Here is a 22,851-nt window from a genome sequence, read left to right as displayed (position 1 = left end):
CCAAGCCAGGACCTGGGTGAGTCCCTGAAGTTGTAACCTTGCCCCTCCCTCCTCCATGTGCCCTGCTGCAGTGACCCAGCCCCCGACCATCACCAAGCAGTCCGTGAAGGACCACATCGTGGACCCCCGGGATAACATCCTGATTGAGTGTGAAGCAAAGGGGAACCCGGCTCCCAGGTGAGTAGGGGGTAAAGGGATCCTGAGAATATGCCATTGAAACTGGGTGCCAGTGGCTCACACCTGGGATCCTCGTTACTTGGAAGGCTTAAAATAGGAGGAATATCACAGTTCAAAGACTGCACAGGTAGAACAGTCTGCAAGACTCTGTCTCCATGGGAAGAAGTTGATTGAAAGTCATGTGCCTGTGATCCCAGTGTCCAGACAGGAAGCAAGACCCTATCCTAACAATAACCACTGAAAAATAGGGCTGAAGGTATGGCTCAGTGGAATCACACCAGCCTAGCAAATATGAGGCCCAGGGTTCAAACCCCAGTAACACCAGAAAAAAAAAAAAAAGCAGAATTCAGATTTAAATGCACAGCTCTTACCCCTCAAGGTCAGGGTTGGTCCCCAGCTGCTGATGGGGTAGATGCTTGGTTGTCCATCTTCACCTCCCAGACTGGGCCCAGCGGGAGCCTCCTGCAGGCCTCAGATCAATCTCTCCATGGCATGTCCAGTCTCAGGGGACACTTTCTGGCTGTGTTCTGGCCCAGGTACTGGGGACCATGCTGCTGAGGTTTGGTCTTTTCCCCCAGTTCCTCTGTGGGGAAAAGGACTCAGGAGCAATTACCAGTCACCACTGCTCTGCTTCTCCTCCTGCTCAACATGTGTAGCCAAGCCACAAGGGCCTGGCCAGAGCAGATACATGCATCTTCCCAAGAGAAGCAGAGACAGCCCAGGCCTCCCAGACAAGCACTGTGTGTAATGCTGCCTGTGCAGGAGGCAGAAAATAGGAGGATCCAGGTTTGAGGTCAGTCCAGGCAAAAAGTAAGACCCCCATCTCAACCAACAAGTTTAGGTATGGTGGTTTGCATCTATAATTCCAGCTATGTGGGAGGCAGAAGTAGGAAGAGTATGGTCCAAGATTGGTTTGGGACAAATAGTATAAGACCCTATTTTTTAAAAAGAAGAAGAAGCTTTAAAAAAGAAATAGGGTGTACCAGTGGTACGGTATACTTGCTTTAGCAAGCACAAAACCCTGAGTTCAAACCCATTCTGCCCCCAAAATCATAATTACTGCTGGCTTGTGAATTATGTTCTTACAGAATCTCTTTCCTGCCCCCATGGCTAGTTGAATGCCTATACAGAGCCATGGTTCTCAGCCTTGGCTGGAAGAATACCAGCAGCGCCAGACCCTGGCAGTCTCTGGCAGACCTGGGTCACTGTTGTCCCTCCCCGCTGTCCACAGCTTCCACTGGACCCGGAACAGTAGATTCTTCAACATCGCCAAGGACCCTCGGGTGTCCATGCGGAGAAGGTCTGGGACCCTGGTGATTGACTTCCGCAGCGGTGGGCGGCCCGAGGAGTATGAGGGGGAATACCAGTGCTTCGCCCGCAACAAATTCGGCACAGCCCTGTCCAACAGGATCCGCCTGCAGGTGTCCAGTGAGTGCTGCAGGTGGGACCAACATTGGGAGGAGGGGAAGGCTGACCCCACCCTGGACCTACATGTGACCTCCATGGGTCTCCCACTCAGCAAGATTGCCTGGAAAGGAAGCTTCCAGATCAGAGTCTGATACAACCTCACCAGCCTCTCTGGGCATCAGGAGGGGAGAGGAGAGGGGCACCTTGAAGGTGGGCGTCTGCTCTGATCAAAGGCCTCTATCCTTCCTCCATCCTAAGGCCGTGCTCTGCTGAGCCCTCGCCTGACTCATGGCCCTGCCTATCTCTTGTCACCCCCATTCTCCAGCTCCCCTTGTCTAGGATCAGCCTCACTTCACCTCCCTGTCTCCTTCTCAGAATCTCCCCTGTGGCCCAAAGAAAACCTGGACCCCGTTGTGGTTCAAGAAGGCGCCCCCTTGACGCTGCAGTGCAACCCCCCGCCAGGCCTCCCGTCCCCAGTCATCTTCTGGATGAGCAGCTGTGAGTTCTGGAGCCTCGTCTGGGATGGGGGAGGGGGTTGAAGGATGGTTTCCCCACTCTGGAAGACTGTGAGCTGTGAGAGACAAGGGCCACATGGCTGAGAACAGATACAGAGAGGCTGCTGTAGCTGGGTGCTCTAGAACAAGTTGCTTAACGTCCCTGGGTCTCGGTTTCATATTCTGGGAAAAGCAGGACTAACATTATTATAAAGATAAATGACAGAGTACTTCTGCAGTTCTGCAGTGATTAGAAGTGATCTCTCTCTCTCTCTCTCTCTCTCTCTCTCTCTCTCTCTCTCTCACACACACACACACACACACACACACACGTGCTCTTGGTAGTATTTGTGGTACGGAAGGTTAAAAAGAGAAAGGAAGGCAAGCCCCCTCCCCATCTTTGCTCAGCCTGGTGCTCAGATTTACACAGCAAGGAGGGCAGAGGTAAAGGGGGAATGAAGCCTTTGATGAGGAGTGGCAGTTAGCAGCGTTCAGAAATTGTGCTGGCTCAATCTGAGGCTTGTGGAACATTTTCAATTAAAATAAAGGCAGATAGGGCCTTTATTTTCAAGTAGAAGTTCTCCCCCTCCCTCTTTCCCTCCCTCCATCCCTTCCCCCTTCTCCCTTACCCTCTTCCTCTCTCCTTTTCTGTGGCTTTCCTTTTCCCTTCCTCCCTGCCCACCTAGCAGCTTCTTCTGCTCCTCCTTCCATCCCTCCCTGTGCCTCCCATTTATCAATCTGTATATCCATCTAACTACCTGCCTGCCATCCATCATTCTGTCCATGCCTGCATCTGCCAACCTACTTCCAAAGCAGGCTGCCACAGAAGAAGCAGCTGTCTGCAGTGAGGCAGGCTTTGTGCAGTCTCCAGCCTTTCTCCTCTCCTCACATCTGTGGGGAGGCTGGTGGTTGGCCTGTGAATTCCTGGTTTAGATTGTCCTCTCCTCCATCTCATCTGGTTTGTCACCAAGCTGTGTCCATGCCTGCTCCCATCGGATCCCGTGCCTCCCGTCCCTCCTCACTGACCTCTCCCCAGCCTCGTCACCTTTAGCTTGTGCCTGAGTTACAACACCTAGCCCAGACGAGTCTCCCTTGTCTTCATGAAACTGTGAGTGTGGTTGTTTCATTCAGATACTGAAAGCCCTTCAGTGGCTCATCCCTCATCTTGAACTGAGATCCAGGCTCCTTTCCCTGGTCCTCCTGGTCAGGTTCCTCTCCCTCCCAGCCCTTCTAACCTTCCCTCCCTGGGCCCCTGGGCCCCTGAATGGCCTGTGTCCTGTTCGCCTTTAGCCCAGGCTCTTTCTGCTACTTAGAAACTGTAGCTCCTCTGTTCTGCCTAGCACAGGATGTCAGGGTTTAGCTCAGGGCCCCTGAATGGACTGGGCCCCTTTCTGAAGTCCCATCTATCTCCTTCCCCCCTGGAGCACCCCACTCTGAATACTATCCTACAGTTACCTGCTGGGCTGGGGCTCTTCCAGGGCAGGAACTGGTGTTCTCACTCACCTCCCTGTTCAACACCTAGCACAGGGCCTGGCACCTAGTAAGCCTAGAGCAAATCTCTGAGAAATGATTCCAAGGGCTGACCACCTCCTTGTGGGAAAGATGACATTTTTTGCTTTAAGACATGATGATTTTAAAAACAATGGGATAGGAAAAGAGCGGTCAGCTTTGAGTGCATGCTGATGGGCCTGACAGCCCTGAAACCTGGGCTGTGCGTTGGCGTCAGTGCTGAGAAAGATACTGACAATAGATTCCGCAGCCTGTGATACCATTGATTCTAAAAAGCACACTTCTCTATTTTAATACGCAAAATTTGAAGCCATCTTGCGTGTATTGTCGATGGCTACACAAATTATAATCAGGAGCTGCCCTCTTCTTAGGAAGTTCAGAAAAGAAATAAAAACTGGATCTAATCATTGTTGATGGTTAAATGTTGTTTTAAGGTGGCAAGGACAAGTTCATTTAATTCAGAAACTTGTTGAGAGCCTTCCCCTTGTATGCCAGGACCTAAGCTGGGTGCTGGGGTATAAAGATGAACCAGTCATGGCTTGGCCTCTAGGTTAGCATCTGTAAAGTAGGAATATGCCCTACAGCAGATTTGAGGGGCTTCAACCAAGAGATGTCACCCTCCTGACCCCAGCTGGTCTTCTGCAGCATTCACACATCAAATGATGGTAATGATTTTCATGGTGGCCATTACTCCTAACCCCCATCCACACCTGTGCTTTCCTTCCAGCCATGGAGCCTATCACCCAGGACAAACGCGTCTCCCAGGGCCACAACGGAGACCTGTACTTCTCCAATGTGATGCAACAGGACATGCAGACTGACTACAGCTGCAATGCACGCTTCCACTTCACCCACACCATCCAGCAGAAGAACCCCTTCACTCTCAAGGTCCTCACCAGTAAGTGTAGCCCCTGTCCAGGGCTGGGGGCCACAGGAGACAGTCTCTGAGCCCACATAGCCCTGGACACTACAGCCATCCTTCTGGCTCAGTGTGCCTGAGCTGCTGCTGCTAACCTTCCCCAGCATCTCTTGATGCTGAAGCCTTGAGTCAGTGTTGGTCCTGTGCTAGACCACTGCTTCTCAGACTTTAGTGGGAATCAGAGTCTCACAGCAAGACCCAGCCCTGTCCTACCTCGAGGGCCCCTGGAGCCCTCGCTCGCATTCAGATAACCACAGGGTCTGAGAACCACTTGCTCAAAGGTCATCAAGTCCCCCGATACCCTCAGCTTATTTCTTTTATTCTAGTCATTACATGCTTCTCTTTCTCTCTAGAAGAAAGCCAGGACATAAAATGTTAGTGGACACAACAAAGCAAATTGTATTTGATTCTGTAATGATATATTTGCTAAACTCTATGGAATCTCTTTTGCAAATTGCAGGTTTATGCTTCACTTTATTTGTTTTCATTTCTATTTCCTGATACGAATGCACATCAGCATTTCCTGACCTGCTAAAGAGTCAGCAAAGCCAGGCACTGGTCCCTCATGCCTGTAATCCTAGCTACTGAAGAGGCTGAGATCTGAGGATCATGGTTTGAAGCCAGCTGGGGCAGGAAAGTCCATGAGACTCTTATCTCCAATTAACCACCAGAAACTAGAAGTGGCACTGTGGCTCAAAGTGGTAGAGTGCTAGCCTTGAGCAGAAGAACTCAAGGACAGTGCCCAGGCCCTGAGTTCAAGCCCCACAACTCACACATGCACAGACACACATGCACAGACACACACACACACAGACGCGCACATGTACACACACACACACACACACACACACACACAGAGTTGGTGGCTCTCCGTGAGGGATGAGAAAAATTTAGTCAGAAACACAGGGATGAGCCAGCCTGGGACTTTTGCTAGAAAGCCCTCAGCCTGCATGGGATGTTGAAAATTGTTTCTGTTGGTTTACACCATGGATTTATAACATGCCTGGCATAGAAGACCCCCCAACCCAAAGATACTTCAATGTATCAGAGCTGTGCTGTGAATATTGTCAGTATAGGGGATGACAAGGTCTGTGGGGAGGCCATCTGGGGACAGGCAGATTCCACAGGTTTCTACCAGTTTCCTGGTAGCCTATGGCCCACCTTGAGGTGGCTGGCGATATCTTGGGTGCGTGCCCCTGGGAAGAGGCTTGGATGGGGTCCTGACCCCTTGGTTTTCTCCTTTCCTCCTCACTCCTTTCTCCCTTCTGGGGGCAGGACAGGCGCCTGGAGGCTCCCGGGGAAGCACGGTGGTTTGTCTGCAGTGTCTCTCAGTGTATTCAGGTGACTGACTGCCAGCTGGCTGCACTGGACAGGACAGTGTGGTCTGCCCAGGATCTCAGAGTGGCCTCAGTAACCAGGTCAGGGCTAGCATGAGGAGGAGCCAGTGGGAAGATCAGAGCTGTTCATGATGCTCTCAAGCTGACCTTGCTGAGCCTCTGTGTCACCACCTGGACCTCGCTGCTTGCCTGGGGAATGCTGCAAGGTCACCTGCTGCTCCTGAGCTTGAGCTGAGTGACCTTTGGCTGTCCCAGGCTGAAGCCAGGAAATGGGGGTCGGGGTTAGGGACTCATCCTCTGTAAAATTAAACACTTAGAGGGTTAGAAGAGGAACTTTCCAGAAACATCCTATTCTCTACCTGAGGAAGTAAGGGATATTTGTTTCTGCTTTGTTACTGGGTCTTCTGTTTCACTGGAAACTCCTTCCTCCAAATGACAGAAACCGTCTAGGTGACTGGAACAGAATCCACTGGCTTCCTGGAGTTCTCCCAGGGGAAACTTTGGCTGGAACCAAGTCCTGGGCATCTGAACCTGCCTAGAATTGGGCACAGTTGCTTAAAATAGCACAGTTGGGCTTTCTTGACTTTCCTGTCTGGAAAGGACACAGGCTTTCTCTTGTACCTTCAGAGCTGGGTTTGGGGGAGGGTGGGGAGGCAAAAAAGTCTGCCCACAGTTTGCCATTTGGGGAGAAATCAATCCCCCCCACCTTGGTGTTTTATTAATTGCATTAAAGGGAGAGAAAGAGGGAGATTGCAAAATACTGGGCAATCAAAATGCATTTTGGAGTCTGTTCTAGAATGCAAAGCTAACCGGTGGAGTCAGGCTTTCCAAGCTGCACCTGTTCCCTCTTTGCCCACACAGTGACAGACATTGGGTCCCTCCTGCTACATCACAGGGAAGAGGTGAGGGCATCCCACATTTCCTTTTGATGTCTCAATGGTGATCTTAGAGGACTCGGCGCCTCCCTCCCCAAATCTCACTCATGCTCCCAACCCTCTATTGGAGGTGTGGGCCATTTCCCCAGAAAAGGAAACTCGCCTGTGGCATGGAACCAGGGGAGCATGAGACTTGGTCCCTTCCGTGCTTGCATGCTGCAGTCCTCCCTTAGGAGAAGTGAGGAATATCCTTTCCAATCCCACCCCTTCATTCCATTATCTTTCACTCTAGATTCAACCAAAGTACCTTCTCAACCAGACCACCCCCTTCACCACCAGCTAGTCTTAAAGACTAGCTCTGAATAATGAACATCTTCCTGCCGGGTGTGGAGCAGATTGGACATGCAATGCCAGTCCCAAAAAAGAACTCGAATATCCTTATAATTAGTTGAAACAGGATTTGATCTGTCGTCAAATATGCAAATATTTTGGCACAGCACCTGGCAGCTCCCAGGCAGTTGGACTGTGTCCTGGGCTCCTGGGACTGTCTGCTTGGCTTCCAGTCAGCTGTACACCCTCCACCCCCTGTGGCTACCATCAGAACTTAAACTCTAAGAAACAGGGACAGTGGAGAAGGAAAAAGCTACTTAAGAACAGTGGCAAGTGTATATGTCCTGTCCTGTTCCCAAAAGTCTTTTTATGAAGGACTAAGTGCCCTAGGGTTTAACCTCCTCTTAATCTGGGAGGAGAGTCCTCATCCCCCTCTCCATCCCCCACAGTCTAGAGAGCTGAGTCTCCAACACAGTTAGCAGGCCTTTCCAGGACCAAGGTGGTACCCTCAGCTTGCTATCTTGCTCTCCTGTCCCACACTCTCCCTTCTGTTCCAGAGCTGGAACCCCAGCTGAGCCCTCTCAACAGAGAATTCTTGCAGGGAGCACAATTGTACCCACCTGCTCAGATAGGGGGTGCTTACTGCTGGGCACTGCCAACGTCCCTCTGTTGGCCTCTCTTACTGATGACGGTCTTCTCCAATTCACTTCCCACCCATCCCTACAGCTTAGCTTCCACACAGGCAGAAATCCACTAAAACCTTTCTCCTCAGCTGGCCTGATATGGAATGAGCCCTGGGGACCTGGAGACGCTGGGGAGAAGTTGGTCCTGAAATTTCCTCTAGGGAACACTAATCCTTACCTCCTTTGTTCCAATCATAGAAGGACCCAGCCAAGTTCAAGCCTAATGTCTTTCCTTTTTTTTAAAAAAAAAAAAAAAGTATGATTGCCTTCTTTTGCAGGAATTAAGCTTTATGTTCCTTGCGGGGCTGCTTTGTGTTGCTTGGTCTTCACTGGGTGTATATTCTTTTCTAAGTGCGCTGTGTCCTTCCTTTGCAAACACCACTGGTGCTCACCCCAGTTTTCTTTTTTTGTGTGTATGTGTGGCTTTGCCTTTCTGTTTTTCCCTCCCTGCATATGCCTCTGTGACTTCTTTGTGGCCTCCTGTTTGCTCACCCTCTTTTGTTTATTGCAGACCACCCCTATAATGACTCGTCCTTACGAAACCACCCTGACATGTACAGTGGTGAGTTGTGGCTGTAACCTTGGGAGTAACCTTGCCTGTCCTAACCCAGTCTGCCTAACTTGACTGATTCTGCATCATTAACTCCTGCTGGGTTGGCAGGGCTGACAGCTAGCCAGGCCAGGTTGCCACGGCAACTCCTCAGGATGCTGCCTGCCAGGAGGGAAGATGGCCAGTCTGGGAATGAGGGGGCTCACACAGAAGTGTAATCTTGCCAACGTGCAGAGCTCTAGTTGCTGAATTCTTAACAGGTGGTTTGAGCCAGGCTGGGGCTCCAAAGAGCTCCCTGTAGGTTTCAGCAGAGGCTTTTAGGAATTGGTGATGGGTGGGTGGAGAGTTTCTGAGAGCAGGTTAGGAGGAAACGGGAAGTCTGGCTCCCGATAGTCATTTAAATACCACAGATAACTTTTTCAGTTTAGTTAACTCTCTTCAAGTGTGTGGAGACGAAATGGCTCCTTAGTCACCTAGAATTTGATTCTGGGAGTGCTACTTCTCTGGTAGGTCGAAGGAAATGGGAGCGCGAGTCCCCTTGGAATGGTATTTGCAGGTGAGTGTAAATGAAGTTGGGCCTCTGCTGACTTCACACAGCTGTGCCTCACCGGGGTAATGTATGCAAATGCATTGCCCACCAGCCCACATTTGCAAGTCATGGAACAATTACAGTGGGACATACTCCTAACATCCCACTGTGGGCCGCTCAGTCTGTTAATAAGAGAATCAGCCATTTTCACACCTGAGCTACCCCCTCACAGTGACCAAAGAATGCCTTGTTTTCCTTGAGCAACCAGAGTAATCAACATTTGCTGGCTCTGGTGACACAGCTGATCCCCATCATCAGTTATGCCTTGGAAGGCTAGGCTGTTGGTCCCCAAGGGTGTCATTGAGGACTCAAACAGATAGGAAGTGCTGGTATGGAGATGTGCTAGTATAAACCATGATTGATGTGGGGGATGGGATGAGGGAGCAAAAGCCAGGAAGAGAGACAAAGTCTCCCACTTGGCACCAAGCAGCGAGAACCACACTGAGATTCTGCCAAAGAGATTTATTGCCGAGAAAGCAGGGGACCTTTCTTTGTTGGAATCTGAGGACTGTTTGTTTTCAAGATAATAGAGCCAATCAGAGCCAATCACAGTGTGTCAAGAGCCCCAGAACACTACCAGGGTAGAATGTGCCTTTTCCTAAATTGGATTCCAAGGAATCTATTCTAAGAAGGATTCTGAAAGCCAGTAGACCTAAGCCAGAAAGTCCCTTAGAGACCATTTGGCCCTCACTCCTTGCTTTATGTAAGGTAAACATGAAGGGAAATGGAATAAGCTTTAGAGATCCAGCCTCTTAAAACAGCATTTAACCAGCGGTCGGTATTATTACCAGAACACGAGTGAGAGTTGTGGAAACCTTCCAAGATGGTGGATTCACAAGAATTTCACAAGAGGCTCACTTGGAGACTCTCCCTTTGTCTACAATCCATGGCAGGATGGGGCTGACCAGGTATGAAGCAAACAGAAAGAAAAGGAAGCCAGGTGAGCAGATAGAGTCAATGTAGAACAAAGGAGAGCCAGGCAATGTTCTAGAAAGAAATAGAAAGGCAAAAGGCAAAGAAGGAGCTGGGTACCAGTGACTCACACCTGTAATCCTAGCTACTTAGGAGGCTGAGATCTGAGGATCACAGTTCAAAGCCAGCCTGGGCAGGAAACTCCATGAGACTCTTATTTCCAATTAACTACTAGAAAACCGCAAGTGGCACTGTGGCTCAAGTGATAGAGCCCTTGCCTTGAGCTGAAGAGCTGAGGGACAGCTCCCAGGCCAGAGTTCAAGCCCCATGACCGACAAAAAAGGGGCGGGGGAGGGGAGGGGGGAAGGAGAAGATTCTCCCTGAACACAGGGAGCTGAAGAGGCTTGGCATTGGTGTCACATGCCCAGTGTGTCGCTCTGGCTTTGAAAGATGACAACTCTCTCTCATAGCATCAGGGTCACCTGTACTATTTTGCCCTGACAATTTCTACTGTGGGTTGATATCCTCTGAACATTGCCCGGGTGCTCCATCCCGCAGAGTGGCAGAGGAAGCCACTTAGGAATGGCTCAGGCAGGAGAGCCGATGGTCCTATGTGGAGCAGGTAGGTTGCGTGGCATCACACAGACTCCAAGACAGACCACTGATTGATGCTACACAAGTCACTTAGTAGCTCAGGACTTTACATTCCTCATCTGCCAAATGGGAATATTGCCAGTCCTATTGGATGGTTGGGAAGGTTAGAGAGGGGAGTGGGGAGATGGCGCCTAGTAAGGTGTAGCATACCAGTGATTAAAGTGTCACTGTAAATGGAAGGCTTTAAAGAGAGGGGTTTCATGTTGCCTATAGAGTTTGTTTCTTGTCATTACTTTGCTTCTCAGTGGTACTGGGATTTGAACTCAGGGCCTAGCACTTGCTATGCAAGGACTCTACCACTTGAGTCATGCCCCCAGCCCTAGTCCATCTATTTCTGAAAGTTACAGCCATACCACTCTGAAAATATACCTCATCTCATCTGAAAATAAGATACACACAGAGAAGTTGAAGCCAAGGGGAGAAAAGCTGGTATACATACAGGAAGAACACACTCTGCAGGGAGAGGTGTTAGAGCAGACTAAAGAAATGTAAGGAAGAAAAGCTGCAGCTACAGCACAAGGGGCTTGAGTTCATCATACAGAAGAAACTTCCTGGCAGTGAGAGGTAACACAAGTTACTAGACAAAAAGTTTATCTACCTTCTAGATTGTTCGGTTAGCCATTCCTAGGGCCAGAGTGGTGGAGGGGATTCTGGGATTGCAGGAATGCAGGAATCCAGCCCTGTGAGTCTCTGGTTCTCAGTTCCAAGAATCAAAGGCAGCAAAGCAGCCTGGAGTAGGATCCAGCTACCCTTAAAAGCTGTTTGTTGGCAAAGGTCCTCAGATACATCTATTCACTGAGCTGCCATCCTGATAACGTAGCAGTTGTTGGAAGCAAACAACCCAGCTTGTCAGTCTTCTTGATCCTTCCCCAGCAGGAGGTGATCAGGAGCCAGTGCTGTTTGGACCTTTAAAGCCAACATGACTGACATAGTGTCATGTCCTGGTATCCCCTAGATGTTCATGAGTCTGCTCTGAGCCATAGTTTATGGGAACAAGAGGGGAATGGCTGTCTTTTGGCTAGAGTCAGGTGGGCCCTGAATCTATAAAGGTTTGGTTCAAAGCTACCAGCTGGACCATTCCTCTTATGTTCATGTAGAGTCTACTTACTGCAGCTGGCCACTTTCCTCTTCCCTTCCTTTTGGCACCAGCCTTCCCATTCCTCGGGGCTCTGTGTCACCCTGACTCTTGTGTCCCTAAGAATCCTGTGGAGATGCTTTAGACCTCTTCTTTTGTCCCCACCTGATTTTTGCCCAGCTTGGGTCACAAGCTAATCCACGGTCACCAAAACGAGATGGAGTCTGAGAGGAGTGAAACATGGCAGGCACCAGAGCGACATTAAGACAGAGGCATCGTCCTGCTTCCCCTTCTGCCTGGAGACTTCGGGTTTGGTTTGAGCAGGAAAGATAGCCCCCAGATGGCCTACCAGAAGTGGGGACAAGAGGACCCTCCGTGTTTACACTGAGAGAAGATTTAGAATAGATGTAGAGTACAGTCTCCATAGAGCCTCAGAAATGGGGGTAATAGCACCCTAAGTCATGAGGTTAAATATGCTGGCAATGTCCAGGCCTGTTAGCACAATGCTTGGCCCTTAAAAAAAGAAATGCCCACTAATGGAGGTCCCAGTGACCACCCCTGCCTTGAAGGCTCTTCCTTCCTATTCTTTGAACCTGGCTTGCTTCCCAGGACCTTCTTCTCCCTGGAGCTGATTCTGGGTTGTGATTCCACATTCCACAAATCTGCTGTGCCTGTGGGCTTTCTACTATCACAGCTACCTTGTGTCGAGGTGCCACAACAGGGCTCTGCGTGGGTCCCTCCTCCTTGTCCTGCCGATCCACTCCCCATGTGTGGTCATGACTGTGTGCTGTGGGGTGGATTAAACGCCTGTGGGCTCACAGATCAGCTTCTGCAGAGTTTGTCCCTGTGTGGAATAGGTGTGACACGGAACTGGGACCTCTTCCACATCATAGCAGGGTTTCCAGCCCTGCATAGACTCCTGTCCTCAAGGTGCCCTTGAACTTGTGTTGCCTTCACTGTGTGGTGATTCATTCAGGGGGTGACCGGGGGAGGGAGGTGGAAGCTGCTGCTTCTGCTGCAGAAGCTGCTGCTGCCTAGGTCCTGAGACCTGGCTCCTGCAAGCACTATAGGTAGAGATGTAACCAATTAACCATATAATGGATTAACCCTTCATTTGCCACTGTTGTGTGTGTGTGTGCACAAGCGCATGTGTGTGCTGGGGAGACAGGACACCTACAAGAAGAGAAAATGTGGGGTAAATGGCTCCTCCTCTTCCTTCACCTCCTCCTGGTGCTTCTCCTCTTCTTCCTTCTCTTCCTCCTCCTCCTCCTTCTCCCTGTTCAATTGCTCCATCCACAAACATTTATTGTCCACTTGCTAGGTGTCAGGAGCCTCAATACTTCAGCCTGTCTTTCTTCTCTCCCCAAAAAGATTAAACAGAAGCAAACTCCCAGGAGATGCCAGAGAAAAGCTGAGTGTCCCTAGGCTAGGGGCCTCCTGAGTCCAGCCAGGCTCCAGCTAACCCAGCAATCACCCTTGGAAAGCAACAGTACCCAGGGCTGGATCTCCACCACTCTGTCCTCTGCCAGCACCGATTAAACCTGGATGAATGCTTCTGTTCTCACTCTGGCATCTCCCAGGGCTCCTGGCAGCTCTGCCTTCCTCCACCTCTGACTTGTCCAGCTGAGTCTAAGACTCATTAAACCCCACAGACAGGCTCAGTTTATGTTTTTATTTAGGGAGAGAGAGTGTATCCGTTTTGTCTTAAGTTTAGAAATTTCTTGCTTTCATCTATCACATCCATTCTATAGAGCTGTACAGAGAACTCTGTAACAGAGGTAAAGCTCAAGCAAGGTAGGGTCCACCCAGACTGGCATGACCCCTCCCACAGGGCGACAGCCATTCTGACAGTATCACCTTGGGAGCTACCTGCCCTTTAAACTGACATGGATTTCATAGATTGCCGCTCACCCACCCCTGGCTGCTCCAGCCTCATTGAATTATAGATCACATCGTCCATCTTGGATGCCACGTTCCTCGCCCCTCACCCGGCATCTCACATGCAATTAACACCCTCCTCCCCCGCCCATTTCCAAAGTCATTAGTGAGGAGACAGAGTGGTCTTGGCCCCAGAGTGATTTCCTTTCATCTCTGCTCATTAATTCTCTCCATGTCTTTGCTAAGCCATTAATAACTCCACATGTGTGACTGTTTATCTGGGGCTTTGTGGCCTCATCCCAGCTCCTTGTCTTCAGGGTCCCAGAGAGCAGCTTGTCTGTCCTGTGGCCCCCAAATACCTGCCTTCTCCATTTTCCAAGTCTGTGTCTGGAGAAGATACCAGAGTGGCCCCTGCCCCCCCACACACACAGGGGTCCAATTCAGGGAGTTGATTTCATACTTCCTAGCCCCTTACACCCAATCCCAGGGAAGGGAGGGTTCCTGGACTCAGAGAATCAAGGTTCCTCTTAGCACACCCTTTCAGAACCCAAAGCTAGTCCCACACTTGTGCTGGTGGGGCCTAGGAGCCCAAGTTTCCTAACACCTCTCATTGCTTCCCATGCCCTGGGGGTGGGCTGGGCTAGGAAGGTCCTGGGAGGGTCCGATGGCTTTTCTCTCTAGCCCTATAGCTTTGGTCTACGTGGGCCAGCCCTCTGGGCAGGAGGCTCACGAGAGCTTTTCTGTCCCGTTGCAGCCCGAGGAGTTGCAGAGAGAACGCCCAGCTTCATGTATCCTCAGGGCACATCCAGCAGTCAGATGGTACTTCGCGGCATGGATCTCCTGCTGGAGTGCATCGCTTCTGGCGTGTACGTACACTTTGCATCCTGCATTAGCCTCTCCAGGAGGCTGGGGTGGGAGTGTGGCCATGCTATGCGCTTGCACATTTGGAGGCACGCCAGTAGTATAAAAAAAGGAAAAAAAGAAGAAAAAATGTGCAGTAGTACATGCCTATAATCCCAGTTTCTCAGAGATGATTGGAAAGATCACAGTTTAAGGCCAGCCTGGGGTAAAAAGTTAGCAAGACCTCCCATCTCAACAAATAAACCAAGATTACTGGTACGTATCTGTGATCCACAGTTACATAGGAGGCTGTAGTTAGTATTCCAGTCTGAGTACTCTTTACCTGACTTATGTAACTGTAACCCTTCTGCACATTACATTTATAATAACCAAAAAAAAAAAAATTTAAGTCGCAGTCTGCCAGCCTGGGTAAAAACATGACCTTATCTGAAAAAAAGTTAACTAAAGCAAAGAGGTCTAGGGACTTGGCCCAGTGACAGAGCACTTGCCTAGCCAGCAGAAAGGTCTGAGTTCAGTTCTACTACTGCCAAAAAAGAAGAAAGAAGGAAGGAAGAGGAGGAGGAGGAGGAAGAGGAATAAAGAGGAAACAACCTCCCTTAGGGAGCAGAACTCTGCAGATCATATCTGTCCTCGTCTGTTCCAGACATATCTGCTTTGAGAAACTAGAAAAAGAAGCAGCTGTACTCTGTAGGTACCTGAGGGTCACATGGGATCTCAGCTTGGCCGCTCGGGTGCTCTGTGACTAAGCACCTCTTCTGAATGGGAACAGCGGGCTCTGAGAGGCCAGGCACCCTCTCAGGCCCATGTACATTTCCAGATACTCAGTGCTTGGTGGTCTAGAAGATACAGGTCACCACTTGTGGTAAGTCCTCTGTTTCCTGTTCGGTCCCTCTTCTAGCCCAACTCCAGACATCGCATGGTACAAGAAAGGTGGGGACCTCCCATCTGACAAGGCCAAGTTCGAGAACTTTAACAAGGCCCTTCGAATCACCAATGTCTCGGAGGAAGACTCTGGGGAGTACTTCTGCCTGGCCTCCAACAAGATGGGCAGCATCCGGCACACGATCTCGGTGAGAGTAAAGGGTACGTTGTGTGTATTTCTCATGATTATTTTGCTAACCTTCAACACCTAAATGCCATGATCTCCCCTTCCCTCTGAGTGGGGGGGCTGGGCAGCACAGTAAGTAGGGAAATTTTTGATGGTTAGGGGCAGCAGTGACCTGCCACAGGTGGTGTCATTCCCTGGGATGGGAGACTGTTGAGGAAAGGAGCCACACCTTGACCATCACAAACTCTCTCAGGTGCCGGGCTCCCTCAGTGGGGGAGTATCCTCTTGTGGCCCATTCGGATCATTCCCAGAGCCTTTTCTTTCTTTCATTTCGCATTTCCGTTCGTGATGTGTTGTCTTGGCCTGTGCTGTCTGTGTATGTGTGCATGGCACGATGCTTCTTGCTAAGGATGGGGAATCATCTTGACCAAAATGATTTCTTGACTCACTTCCCTTCCCCCCCTTGAGCAGAGAGAGCCCACCTGAGCTGTTACAGGCAGGAGAGCACCTGCCTTCATGGGTCCCAGCCGTGTGTGATGGGCTGCCTGAGTCACTTCTCAGTGGGTCAGTGAGCTCTGAGGCCTGAACACGAGAACTTTCTCAACTCCCCGTTGGTTGAACTTGTGACTCTGATTTCAGCACCATGCACAAACAAGGGGCTCTTAATCTTAAGGAGAGGAGATCAAGATCTTTGAGATAGGTGGGAAAATCCACATATCTGTACAGTCACACAATTGTCAAAACATTTGAAAGAGGTGGTCAGTGAAGTACTTGGCTTCCACTGAAGTTCAGTGTCTAAAAGAGCAAATTTAGTCTTTTTTAAATAATCTCCTCTTGCAGCAACAGAAATCCAAAGAGACCAGCCTAGTGAAGTAAATGGAACTTGTCGGTACATATCATAAATGCTATGATCTATAATAGCACCGGCCATAGCTGAGTATGGTGGCATTTGCCTGTAATCCAAGCTACTCAGGAGATGGAAATAGGAGGATTAAGGTTCAAGGCCAGACCTGGAAAAAGTTAATAAAACCCTGTCTCAAAAACAAGCTAGAGCTGGTGTCTCTGCCTATAATTCTAGCTACTCAGAAGGCTCAGATCTGAGGATCATGGTTTGAAGTCAAGGATACTCTCATCTCCAATTAACCACCAAAAAGCTAAAGTGGAGCTGTGTCTCAAGTAGTAGAGCACTAGCTTGGAGCAAAAGAACTAAGGGCCAACACCTGGGCTCTGAGTTCAAGCCTCAAGACTGGTACATACATATAGGAAAAGCTAGGTATGCTAGTGTGTGCCTGTGATAATATTTTCTTAGGAGGCAGATGGCAGAGGATCACGGTTCAAAGCTTGCCCTGACAACGTTAGCATAAGATCTTACATATCCAAAAACTAAACTAAATGTCAAAAGGACTGGGGGCATTGCTCAAGTAGTGGAGTATTTGTTCAGCAATTGCAAAATCACAAGTTTAAGCCCTAACACTGCAAAAAATATTAACAATAATAAACAAATGCACCCATCACTTAGGCATCGCCTGAGGAATCTGACATAGTAGATCTAAAGTGAGCACCAGCACTCATGTTTTAAAAGCCTTTCAGATAATAGTGGCTCACACTTGTAATATGCTACTCAAGAGGCTGAGAGCGAAGATCTTGGTTTGAAGCTAACTTGGGCAGGAAAGATTGTGAAACCCTTATTTCCAATGAACCACCAAAAAGCTGGAAGTGGACCTGTGGCTCAAGTGATAGAACATTAGCCTTGAGCAAAAAACTCAGGGACAATGCCCAGGTCCTGAGATCAAACCCCAGGACCAGCACAATAAAAGGCCTTCAGGCAGGGGACCAGTGGCTCACATGTTTAATCCTAGCTACTCTGGAGGCTGAGATCTGAGGATTGCAGTTTGAAGTCTAGCCCAGGCAGGAAAGCCCAGGAGACTCTTCAATAAACTACTTTAAAAAGTGGTACTGTGCAGGAAGTCATTTTCCTTCAATAAATGACACAAATGGCTGGGGGAAAAAAAGTGGTACTGTGGTTTAAGTGGTAGAATCTTAGCCTTGAGCAAAATAGAAGCTCGGGACCATGCCCAGGCATTGAGTTCAAGCCCCTGGCAAAAATTTAAAAACAAAACAAAACAAAAAAACATTAAAAACCCTTCAGGAACGGCATTTTTGTTTACCATCTACTGACTGCCCAGGTGTAGGCTCTAACTCACTGTCAGTGCACCTGCAAGGCCAAGTAAGCTACATACACACTGGACCAAGTCACTACCATGAAGATAAGCCCTGGTGCTCACCTAGGGTGAAGGCCTGGGGCTGGGACTTGGGCTCCTGCCTTCCTACAGGAGCCTGTCTGGTGCCTCACGCTATATAACTCACCTGCCTATGCTGCCTTTTCTTCCAGCTGCTCCCTACTGGCTGGATGAACCCAAGAACTTGATCCTGGCTCCTGGAGAGGATGGGAGACTGGTGTGTCGAGCCAATGGGAACCCCAAGCCCACTGTCCAGTGGATGGTGAATGGGGAGCCTTTGCAATGTGAGTAGCGAATTACTGTGCCACCAGGCTCTCCCTTGTCCTGTCAGAGGCTCCAGATCCCCACCCCTGTGGAAGCCTAGAAACATTAAATGTGACAGGAAAGAGCCACCGCTTCCAGCAGCCCATTCCATCCCTTCAGACATCTCCAGAGACAGGTGTCTGCCTTACCTTTGCACAAGATACCACTGGAAGTCAGGAGGCCTGGAGCTCTGTGCTTCTGTCACTTGTCCAGGGTGTTTCTGCTCCCTTGGGATTTTCTTAAATCTTTGCTTTCTGCACAGAGTCAAGTTTAGAATCTGGTCACTACAGCTATCTCTCTGAAGTTTGGGCTCTTAAGTGACAGCTAGGGCTTAGAAGGCCTTCCATTGTCATTGCCAAATAAGGCAGGGTTATGTGGCAATGTGCAAGATTATTGTTGAAACCTGGCGCCGGTGGCTCAAGCCTGTAACCCTAGCTACTCAGGAGGCTGAGATCTGAGGATCACCATTCAAAGCCAGCCTAGGCAAGAAAGTCTGTGAGATTCTTTATCTCCAGTAAACCATTAGAAAACGGAAAGTGGAGCTGTGGCTCAAGTGGCAGAGCACTAGCCTTGAGCTGAAAAGCTGAGGGACAGCACCCAGGCCAGAGTTCAAGCCCCACTTGTTGTCGGTCATAGAGCTTGAACTCTGGGCCTGGGCGCTGTCCCTGCGCTCTTCAGCTCAAGGCGAGCACTCTACCGCTTGAGCCACAGCGCCACTTCTGGTTTTCTAGTGGTTTATTGGAGATAAGAGTCTCACGGAGCCGGGTGCTGGTGGCTCATGCCTGTAATCCTAGCTACTCAGGAGGCTGAGATCTGAGGATCGCGGCTCAAAGCCAGCCCGGGTAGGAGAGACTGTGAGACTCCTATCTCCAATAAACCACCAGAAAACCAGAAGTGGTGCTGTAGCTCAAGTGGTAGAGCGCTCGCCTTGAGCTGAAGAGCTGAGGGACAGTGCCCAGGCCCAGAGTTCAAGCCCCACGACCGACAAAAGAAAAAAAAAAAGTCCCACGGACTTTCCTGCCCAGGCTGGCTTTGAACCATGATCCTCAGATCTCAGCCTCCTGAGTAGCTAGGATTACAGTCATGAGCCACGAGCGCCTGACTTGGTCAAGTTTTTAAATCCCATTCTGTTCAGTTGTATTGCTTGTTTGATTGTCCAGCCATAGCCAAGAGCCTGTGGCTCACACCTGTAATCCTAGCTACTCAGAAGGTGAGACATGAAGATCACAGTTGGAAGCTAGCCCAGATTTTTTAAGTCTGTGAGATAATTATCTCTAATTAGCCAGTCAAAAACCGCAAGTGGAGGTGTGGCTCAATGATACAGCACCAGCCTTGAACGAAAAAGCCAAGCAAGAACATGAGGCCCTGAATTCAAACCCCAGTACCAACAGGTGTGCACACGTGCATCCAATCGTTACTCTCTGGAGGAAATATAAACAGTAATAACCAAATGAGGGGGAAATGGTGATGGAGAAGTCCAAAAACAGCTTCAAGACAGCATCTTATAGAAGCAAGTAGAGGGATGAGAAGACCGATGGCGGGGGGAAGGTACACATGCACCTTCTTAGATGTTCATTGTGGGTCGGGAACTGTATTGGACACTGTACCTTGTCAGCTCTTCCATCTCAAACACAGCAGGAGAGGACACAAGCTCCAATGGGTAGTATTGTTCGAAATACTTCCCCCCACACCTTGGTTTCTATGAAGCAGGGAAGCTAAAGTTGCCGAGACAGCAGCCGCCTGCACCTGCCAGTATCTGCCAGTATCTGCCAGTACGGAGCCTCTGGTTATACAGTGACTCTTACTACTATGCCATGCCAGAGAGGTGGACCCAGTCTGCCCACTGCCATTGTCTGTTCTTCTAGATTCTGGGGGCCAATGGCGCTTCTAGCCCTGTTCTAGATGCAGCCTGGGGCTGGCAGCAAAGCTCTGGCCCTAGGAAGGTCACCTTTTACCATCTCCAGGGAGCATCAAGAGGAAGCAACTGGCAGGAAAGTTGACTTTTGAAACCTTTCCAGCAAGGAGGTGTTCAAGTTGCGGGCACTGCCTTCCTCTGTGCATTTTTGCTGAGTGGGCATGATAAGGATTCTGACTGCGTTTTCATTTACCTGCTGCTGACTGCCCAGGTCTGGGCTCTGACTCATGGTCAGTGGTCTGGTGCCCTCAGGGCCAGACTCCTGCTTTCCCCTTCACCCACTCTTCTTGGAGGCCTGAGGATCCTGACTGAGCTCATGACTTCTCTGCCAGTCACAATGTATGCTTTAGCCCAGAAATCCCCAGTGGGTGAAGATGAGGAAAGTGGGCATTCTTTATGCTTCGAGAGAAAAAAAAACAATTTCTCTATTTTATAGCTCGTTATCATTCTCGTATTGTCCCTCCAAGTGTGGAGAGGTGGGAGTGATGTTACAGATGAAAGAAGTCAGGTCCAGAAAGATAACTGATTTGCCCTGGGTGGCCAACGGATGTGAGGACGGAACCAAGACTCCCCAGATACACCCCACCCTCTGCTCTCTGTACCCCAAATCCAGCAGTTCTGGAGAGCTGTGAGTGGAAATGACCTCTCTGTGTGAGGCGATACCTGGGGATTTGGGGAGCAGAACGAGGCGGCAGCTGGCATTGGCTTGCGGGGTGAATGCTGCATGTGTGGAGAAGGCTCTGCTCTGGCCATGGTGTGTTGCATTATCCTTCTCAAGGCACGCTCAGGGTCATGTCTGTAATGATGCTGATAACAGTCAGTACTGCAGGTCCTTCTGCCAGTCACATGGACAAAGACTCAGGTTACCTTCACCAAACCTCCATGAGAGGGAGGTTATTCTGTCCTATGTAGCTCAGGAAACAAGTGGGGTTAGATTCTTGTTTCCAGAGCTGGTATCCTCAAGCTCAGCTGCCCACTTGTTATTTGGGTTGAGCAGGGACTCAGACTTCCCCCAGGAAGACCAAGGTTACGTGACTCAGAACTGCTGGGTCCAGAAGCCAGGCCTCTGGTCCTCACCCAGCACCCAGGGCATATTTCAGAGTCCAGCCAGCACCCATCACTCTGCCCAGTTCTCATGAGGAGCATCTCCTTCTTTCTTATACATAGCGGCACCACCCAACCCAAACCGCGAGGTGGCCGGCGACACCATCATCTTCCGGGATACGCAGATCAGCAGCAGGGCCGTGTACCAGTGCAACACCTCCAATGAGCATGGCTACCTGCTGGCCAACGCCTTCGTCAGTGTGCTGGGTGAGTGCACCCTCACCACCATGTCCCCTCTGCTCATCCACGGCAAGCCTCCCTGGGGTGTATTCTTTCTCTTCTGGCATTCAGCTACACCAGGCAGGGTAAGAGTGGCAGGAGAGGGAAATGGAATGTAGAGACTGAAGGTTTGTGGGAAGGGTGGAGATCTAGAGCTGCATAGAGCCAGAGGAGCAGAGTTAACTCCAGAAGAGACTTCTAAGTCTCAGTCCCTCCTCCCCTGAGGGGAGGGGGGCAGATATCCTCTCTTGAGTATGTCCAGCTTGACTCTGCAGGTGTTCCTTGGGTCTTGGACAGGAGATAGTTCTGAGTACAAGGGAGAAGGTGTGGGCTACCAGATGCCTATGAGCTGGAAGGGCAGCCTCAGAACTTGTTGAATCGTTTGAGGGAAAGCCTTGCAGAAGGAGGTACATGGTAGGCACCTAATCCATAAAAGTCTTCTAGAAGGAAGGCAGGTGCATGGGAGGTATCCAGTGCTTGGAAAGCAGCTGTCAGGAAAAGAGGGAAGAATCGGACTCCACACCTGAAGTCAGGTCTCTGGGAATTTCAGATGTGCCACCTCGGATGCTGTCACCCCGGAACCAGCTCATTAGGGTGATTCTTTATAACCGGACTCGTCTGGACTGCCCATTCTTCGGATCCCCCATCCCCACACTCCGATGGTAAGTCCCAGGAGACCAGGTCCCCGTCATCAGGGGTCATCTGTCTCAGCTTCTGGTTCCTACGTGGTCCGTAAGAGTCATCTAGCAACACATTGGTGTAACGTTTCCAGTCTGATCTTTTGATGGAACCCTTTTATTTTACAAATGAGAAAATCCAGACTTGGAGAAGGTCTGAGAGCTTTTAGGGCCCCCTAGTGGTGGGAGGCCTAGCCTGGGGCTCCTTCCAGTGCTCTTCTCCCCCAGTGTGTGTCTCATCTTGGTGGGTTACTGCCCTCTCCTTTGGGTGGTCCTTTCTCAGTCTGCTGTGTTCTGCTGCTCTGTTGTGAGGTTTAAGAATGGGCAAGGAAGCAACCTGGATGGTGGCAACTACCACGTCTATGAGAATGGCAGTCTGGAAATTAAGATGATCCGCAAAGAGGACCAGGGCATCTATACCTGTGTCGCCACCAACATCCTGGGCAAAGCTGAAAACCAGGTCCGCCTGGAGGTCAAAGGTAAGGGAGCCATGCTCACAATTATCTCAGTCAAGAGGACCCATGCCCCATCCATGCCCCCCACACACACACACCTGATGTTGGATGCATATCCCCCTGGGGCTACCAGTTGAACCAGGCCAGGGAACACCAAGGCAGCTTCTTAACCAGCCTGGTCCAAAGAGTGTAAGGAAGGAAACCTGCTGTCCACCCAGCTCCCCAACACCAAGTCAGAGCCACACTGTGTACTCCCAAGCAATAAGGAGAGAGTTTGAAGGAGGCGAGTAATTTACCCACGGGATCATCCCTCTATTCTTACACCTGCATTCTATGTCTGCTGCTTCTTGGCTGGCCCAAGGCCTCGGGAATGTCACACTGTGTTGCCATGAGAGGATGGTGGGCAGAGAACAAATGATGAGCTCTTCTGTACTTTCCACAGACCCCACGAGGATCTTCCGGATGCCTGAGGACCAGGTTGCCAAAAGGGGGACCACGGTGCAGCTGGAATGCCGGGTGAAACATGACCCCTCCCTGAAGCTCACAGTCTCCTGGCTGAAGGACGATGAGCCTCTCTATATTGGAAACAGGTCTCTGTTCTCTCTTCATACTCCAGGTGCTGGTTTGAAGGGTGTTTACT

At 50.1% G+C, this 22,851-nt stretch overlaps 1 protein-coding gene across 1 annotated transcript in view; it reads left to right on the top strand.

The window, feature by feature from the left end:
- Window positions 1-22,851, top strand: part of Nfasc (neurofascin) — an 82,015-nt gene that overhangs the window by 21,544 nt on the left and 37,620 nt on the right. Inside the window, exons 3-13 of the mRNA XM_042681680.1 lie at window positions 72-177; window positions 1,409-1,605; window positions 1,960-2,082; window positions 4,315-4,485; window positions 14,144-14,255; window positions 15,149-15,333; window positions 17,691-17,822; window positions 20,924-21,067; window positions 21,630-21,741; window positions 22,069-22,235; window positions 22,654-22,801. Coding sequence (XP_042537614.1) covers window positions 72-177; window positions 1,409-1,605; window positions 1,960-2,082; window positions 4,315-4,485; window positions 14,144-14,255; window positions 15,149-15,333; window positions 17,691-17,822; window positions 20,924-21,067; window positions 21,630-21,741; window positions 22,069-22,235; window positions 22,654-22,801 — 1,597 coding nt within the window. The remainder of the gene's footprint in view (window positions 1-71; window positions 178-1,408; window positions 1,606-1,959; window positions 2,083-4,314; window positions 4,486-14,143; window positions 14,256-15,148; window positions 15,334-17,690; window positions 17,823-20,923; window positions 21,068-21,629; window positions 21,742-22,068; window positions 22,236-22,653; window positions 22,802-22,851) is intronic.

The sequence above is a fragment of the Dipodomys spectabilis genome, unplaced genomic scaffold, assembly GCF_019054845.1.
Source record: "Dipodomys spectabilis isolate Male_0828 unplaced genomic scaffold, ASM1905484v1 ptg000069l, whole genome shotgun sequence".
NCBI classification, from domain to species: domain Eukaryota; kingdom Metazoa; phylum Chordata; class Mammalia; order Rodentia; family Heteromyidae; genus Dipodomys; species Dipodomys spectabilis.
This window is presented reverse-complemented; position numbering and strand designations above follow the sequence as displayed.